Raw genomic sequence first — 6,814 nt, 5'->3', positions numbered from 1 at the left:
AAGTTGGGAGGAGGAGGAAATGACTCAGGGCACCTGAGCGCTTAGGTCACCGTTTGGAGTGGAAGACGGGCTCTCCCTGCCCTTCTTTTGGCAGCCTGTGTTTCTAGTGTGGGCTCTTCCAGCCGGCGCGCCGTAGTGCCGGGCTAGGCCCGGGCTTCCCTGAGCGGCCCCGTTCGCGGGCGCGGAGCGAGCTCCGTGCGGCCGCTGTTTGCCTCTCCCGGTGCGGAGTCCGCCGGCTCGTGCCGCCGCGACGCGGCGCTGCGCAGCCCCTCGTCCCGCTCGTCCCGCCCGCCCCAGCGCCCCGCCCGGCGCCCTCACCTGGCGCCGCCGCTGGCTGGGGGGGGCGGGGCGGGGGCGGCCGCGCGGAAAGTTGCCGGCGGGCCGGGCTCTTCTGGGCGGGCCGGGCTCCTCGGGGCGGGTGGGCCCCGGCTGTCCTCGTCCCCGGCAGCCGGGAGCGGTGCGGAAGGCGGCGGCTCTCCCTTCCTTCCGCGCGTGTTATGGCCGTGAGCGGCGGCGCGCTCTGAGCGCCGGGAAATGGATATGTCGGACCCTAATTACTGGACGGTCCTCTCCAACTTCACGCTGCCCCACCTGAGGACCGGCAGCCGCCTGCGCCGGACCCAGAGGTAAAGGGGTGCCCGGCGGGCCCGGCCCCGCGCTGCCTTCCGTCCGTAGGGCTGCCCGCTGCCGCAGCTTTCGCTCAGCGCTCCGGTAGCTGACCTTTTGTCCATAGCGCCTGTACTTTATATGGGCAACTTTGGGAGCCTACTTTGTTCGCTGCTCTTAAAGAGACCGCTCTGTGCAGCTGCGCGGTGTGAGGCGGGCTGGGTGACGTTGCTATACACAGGGACGGCCTTTTTAAAATTCGTTTATTTTTATCTGCTTTGCTTTTATTTTTTGGCCGCACGAAGGTGGCCGCTCCGCTTGCCTCCCGTCCGTCACGGTGACGCTTCCCCCCGCCGTGTGCGGTTCGACGCGCTTCTGCGCGAAGCTGCCGTCGGTGACTGCGCGGGACCGTGCGGGGCTGTGACGCGGCCGGGCGGGGCGGGGCGGGGGCTGCGGGGCTAGAGGGTCCGTGCGGCGGCGCGTCCCGGCCGAGCGGCGTCTGTGGAACGGCGGAAAGTTCGAATAACAAACCAAGGGCACGCCGCTCCGCCTCACAGCGCTTCCGCACCGCGCTGTCAGCCCTTACCGAACTTGAGCCGGCTAGCAGCGCCGGGTTGTTTGGTATTTAGTTATTGTACTCTTACGGTCCTCTTAAATGACGCCGCAGCTGAGTGTCCGGTTATACCTTCGTGCCTTTTTTTCTGCTTCAAACACGCCTGTGTGTTAAAGGGGCAAGTGGTGGGGCTTTTCATCTTCACTCTTCCTACTCGAGTAGGCTTGCACCGATGGGAAGACGCGGAAATGCGTTTTCTCAAAGTGTATGGGAGACCTTTCGGAATCACAGGATGCACAGAATGCACGTCTGCCACGGGTGTATGTTTTATTGCTATTTGAACGCCCTCCTTTTCCTCGAACACATTTAATAGCATGGAGTCATAGAGTAGAATAATAGAGTGGCTTGGCTTTATCAAACTTTTTGAAAAAAAAATGTATAAAGCAGCACTGACTGCTGTCTCAACATTTTCTAAGTATGGCGCATCAGTTAATAGAGTATGCCACATATAGAGCTCTGTTCTGTGCATTACAGCTGACCTAATAGAAGGGAGGGATGCTATCTACGGGGTCCTGTACAGTCTTGAAAATTGGGCCTGTGTGAACCCAATGAGGTTCAACAAGGACACGTGCAGGGGACTGCACTTGGGCCATGGCAATCCCAAGTATAAGTCCAGTCTAGGAGAAGAAGTTACTAAGAGCAGCCCTGCAGAGATGGCTTTAGGGGGTCCTGGTGGACAAAAAGCTGAACATGAGCCAGCGGTGTGCACTTGCAGCCAGGAAGGCCAACCCTGGGCTGCATCAACAGCAGGGTGGGCAGCAGGGAGAGGGAGGGGGTTCTCCCCCCTCTGCTTTACTCTTCCTTTGGGAAGCCCCACCTGCAGTACTGCCTGTAGGCCTGTAGCCCTCAGCACAAGATGCAGAGCTGTTGGAGCAGATCTAGGGGAGGGCCACAAAGGGCTGAAGTACCTCTCCTGGGAAGAGAGATTGAGGTAGTTGGGCATGTTTAGCTTGGAGAAGAGAAGGCTGCAGGGAGGCCTCATTGCGGCCTTCCAGTACTTGAAGGGAGCATACGGAAGGGAGATGCAATTTTTTTACACAGTCTGTTAATGGTAAGACAATGGGGAATGGCTTTAAACTGAAGGAGGGGAGATTTACGTTCGGTGTTAGGAAAGAATTCTTCACTCAAAAGGTGGTGAGGCCCTGGCTGCCCAGGGAAACTGTGGATGCTCCATCTCTGGAGGAGCCAGGTTGCATGGGACGCTGGGCAACCTGAGCTGTTGGGTCAGGAGGTAGCTAACCCCACTGGTGTTAGCATCAGGGAGTTGGAAATAGATTATCCTACAGGTCCCTTCCAACTTTAGTCATTCTGTGATTCTGTTACAGGGATGTTCCAAGTCAAACACCCTCTGTGCAGTATCAGTCATAGCACTGTGAAGCTAAAAGCCAGAAGGGGAGGGGTTCAGAGTTCTTCTTAGGTTGGTTCCCTTACTTGGTGGGAAGCCTGGCATTGCTCATGCTAACTGCACCACTATTCCAGTTCTCTTTGTGAAGATAGATGCGTCTTCTCTATCTGACACTCATACCTGCTAATGTATGTGGTAGATCCCAGAGTAATAAAACCATCATGAGAAATAAAAATAATACAGGCCTTTCCCCTAGTTCTGCTCGGGTTAATTGAGATACCAGCTGGATCTGCATTTTTGGAGCTTCAGCTCATGTCTTCAAAGACTCACAAGCCCAACTGCTGCATGAATCAACTGGAGGGGTATTTAGATAGCTGGTAACATACGACAGGATTCTACCTCCTCCTAGAGAAGGGCTGGTTAATGGTAGCCAGTTTGTTGTGTGTGGCTTTCAGCTTTCGCTCATTTTAGAGGTAATAAAGACTATGAGTAGGACTGAAGGGGTCTTGTTCCTATGACATGAATCTGCTGGTTGTGTTTTAAGTCTCAGGTCCACTGATGCAGGGCTTTGGGATTCCTTACTAGCGTGCAAACTTTTTATCTATTTTATTTATTTATTTATTTATTTATTTATTTAGCTTCATCTTTCTTACTCTAGCATGTTCAGTTACTGTGGCCTATGTTACTGAGATGATTGTGGGCCAGTAGACCTTTTCTATGTGCACTTTCTTTATATTCTTAGTATGCAAATACTAAGAATTTTGGTGCTTTTTTATACATACTTCTTTGATGGAGGATTTCATTTCTGTTTTTGAGATTCTATGTGGAAAAGAAGGAAAAGATAAGCTATTTTCCTTCAGGGATTATTGTTGAGCCTATCAACTGAATTACAACAAAGGCATAAAACTATGGTCTTACTTGCTCACTGAAGCCTTTAATTAAAGGTTTTTCTCTCCTGCAGTAGACCTAACTGAACTCAGTTGCAGCAAGTCTTGCTGGAAGTGATACCTGAAAAAGAAATATCCCAGCCTGACTTTCAAGTCAGGAAGTGGGCTTTCAGGACTAGCAGGTAGAAAAATTCAATTATAAATCAGAGGCATTTGGTATTCAAATAATCAAGCCTAAAAATGGCATGGATTGCACCATTCCCTTTTATAGAAAAGAATCATGCACGACACCACATTAATTTTCTGATGCTATAGGTACAGTACAGGTTTGGTGTTCCTGATGGAAATGGCATCTAGTCTGGGTTGTAGAACGACAGCACACGAGAGAAACACTGACTGGTATACATTGTAGAGATCGACGTGTACTGTATGAACACAAGACACATAACTTCGTGTTCTTGAGTATAAGTAAAATATCTCTGCAGCATGCTACATTTTGTAGCTAACTGTCTCTTGTGTAGCTTCTCTCTTCTGTCTCTGACCTCTGTATATATTACAACACCAGCAACAGTGCCTTTTTATTTTTCTTCTTTTTTTTCCCTCACTTCTTTGTGGTAGTTGCACTGAAACAGTGTTATTACAGTCTGTCTGGATTTGGGTCAGAGAGGTTGCGTTGCTTTTCAGCCGGAAGAGACTTTGGATGATTTTTGTTGAAATCTTTGTGTTCTCTGTGTATAATCATTGAAGTGGTGTCAAAGAGACTTTCTTGTTAGGCACTTAAAATATTCATCAACCATCAAGTTGATGAATATTTTAAGTGCCTAACCTTCAAGCATTCAAAGAATTTATAACCATATTGGAAACATAAATTATTATGTATATATATAAATTATGACTCTTTGGAAACTCCTACAGAGAGCAGAGTTGTCAGACTCTTGCTGCAGTTCTGTTAGTTTTGGGACAGCATGTTTCCTGGAAAATGTGGAGCAGGCTGCTTGAACTTATCAGGGTTGGCAGTTTGAGTAGATGGGATGGTAAAATTACGATGCAACTCTTGCTTTAGGTTCTTGTGTAGATCTTTCTTTTTCAGTATAATGTTGTGTTCTAGTATTAGTCTCTGATGAACCTATTCAATATTTATTCAGCAGCATGTGTTAAAAGAAGTGCTGTTAGAGACATAACAACAAGCAAAAAAACTGAATGTATTTATTAACGTAAAAGCAGCCACAGGAATTAAATATCAGTGTGCTGCTGCCAGCTGCATATGTCAGTGCTCCAACCTGAATTTTGTTGCTATTGTTAAGTAGGAGTACCTCTGGTTAGAGCTCACAAAGGATTGGTTTTGATTGTATTTGTGTTATTTCACTGTTTCAGAGTGTGGTGATTAGGTGAGCTTTATCTCTTTCCTGCTTTCAGCCCTCTGTATTCACCTTAACTCCTGCATGCAAGACAGGGAGTCAGATATTTATTACCCTAATAGATGTGGAATATGTTTAGGAAGAAGGTAACTATCCTAAATCTGTGGGGGGATGAGAAGTAGGCATGAGCAGGCTGTCTCGGCTTTAAAACACCTTGTCATCAAGCAGGGGGAATTAGCAGGTAATCTGCTGGGCTACCTGTTTGAGTTAGTGAAGTGTTAATGTGTCCCAGGAGTTTTATTTCCTTTCATTCACAGCAGAAGTCATGTGTTAAGGGAATGGTCTTACTGTCTCAGTATCAAAGTGGATGCGCTGTTCTTTTTATTCAGTTTGGCTTGCTCAGTCTTGTTTGAGCAATTAATGTATTTCAAGTCCTGCTTACAATTGGATGTTGGCAGTGTTCAGTTTTTTCCAGTGAGCCATCGCAATGTGCGTAGTCATTGAATAGCTTCAGCGGGTCTGGTGAGGATTCATCTGGTCACATTCTTGTTTAGTATTTATTTATTTATTTGCTTAGCCTTTACACTGAGACATTCCTATTCATTTAGAATTAAGTCAAAACCTTTACTTATATTGTAAGTGAGAATGAAAGAGTCTTCCTGCAGAAAACCTGGGGAAAGCAACAGTAACACTGAGATTTAAGAAAAAAAGGCTTAGAAAGTGCTGGAACTTCAAGAACCTGTTTCTTTATTATTTTCATTTTTATTTTTTTTAGCCACTGTCGTTAGTGTCTGTTGTTACAGAGTAGGAGACAGTCTTTATCCTTACACAGAGAATCAAAAAGACATTAGTTCAGGCATCTGTTCAATAGCTGTGGTTGTTGGGACACATCACACAATATGGGCACATTGTGCAGAGATTCAGTCCTCCCACTCCGTTTGAATTTGGCTTAAATCTGCTATTGATGTCCTGCAGAGCTGTTGAAGTTCTTGATCTGTTAGGAGTTCACTGATCCTTCTGAAGTGTAATTTTTAACTGTACAGGCGCTCCTCCATGCAGTTGTTAATAGTTGCCTTTTCTACTGCACTTTCTGTCATTCAGGTTCCTGGTAGCAGAAAGCTGTTATTAAATGTATCTTGCTGCATGGCTACACGTGCTCGCACTTTGGTGAACTTACCTCTAATACTTCCTTGTCAAAACTCATACAAGTTGGTCAATTAAGTGGACTCCAAGGCGGGTTCCCCTTGAATTACTTCTATGTTTCAGTGTGCATGACTTAGAAAGTAGGAAACTGCAGTGGCATTGATGTGGTTAGTTACTGGACATGAACCCAGTCAGTAGTTGGAGCTGTTGTGTTCTGAGTATAAAGGTTTTGCTAGCTGATGTAGATTGAGCATGTCTAAAGAAGCTTACTTACTAAGTGGCATGCTAACTTAAGAATGGTGTAAAACTGTTCGAGGAATGATGAAAAGTTCTTTGGTTTGTATTGTCAAACTGATAGGTTGTCGAGGTAGATTTGTTGGAGGGAATGCTGTTACAGCACCAGGGAAGATGTATATGTGTGCCTCAGAGAAAAAGTGTTAACCTTGATTTTGGTGTATCACAGTTGGTGACAGCTTGTGGATTTTCCCTTGGGAAGATTTCAGGTGTTTTTGCCTCTGAATCTTTGCACATTCACTAACTACTGTAACTATGAAATTTTAAAGCCTCCCAGCAATATACAGTGTTAAATAACTGTGTGTAGGCATAGTATGTGTTGTGTATCAGGCTCTTTAATTTCATTAGATATGTCTGTTGTGTAACACTGTGCATGGTTACCTCAGTTAAAATTTAATGGGATTAATTTTAAGTTTTCTCTGGTAAAAGCATAGGAAGAGATCCTTCACACTTTACATTCTTGTTGTTTTTTACACAATCTAAAACCACATTCTTCTCAAAACTAGTGTTTCAGTTCTTGCTTTGTAGGAATACATATTTATATATTGTTGATATATGTATTTCCATT

The 6,814-nt window shown here is 46.2% G+C and overlaps 1 protein-coding gene across 1 annotated transcript in view; it reads left to right on the top strand.

Moving 5' to 3' along the window:
* Positions 1 to 439: 439 nt before the first annotated feature.
* MAST4 (microtubule associated serine/threonine kinase family member 4) overlaps positions 440 to 6,814 on the top strand; it is a 100,807-nt gene continuing 94,432 nt past the window's right edge. The window contains exon 1 of the mRNA XM_065739759.1: positions 440 to 626. Within this exon, the coding sequence (XP_065595831.1) occupies positions 535 to 626 (92 nt within the window). The 5' untranslated portion in view covers positions 440 to 534. The remainder of the gene's footprint in view (positions 627 to 6,814) is intronic.

The sequence above is a fragment of the Cyrtonyx montezumae genome, unplaced genomic scaffold (genome assembly GCF_038088225.1).
Source record: "Cyrtonyx montezumae isolate F1298 unplaced genomic scaffold, pur_monq_1.0 scaffold_25, whole genome shotgun sequence".
Classification (NCBI taxonomy): domain Eukaryota; kingdom Metazoa; phylum Chordata; class Aves; order Galliformes; family Odontophoridae; genus Cyrtonyx; species Cyrtonyx montezumae.
This window is presented reverse-complemented; position numbering and strand designations above follow the sequence as displayed.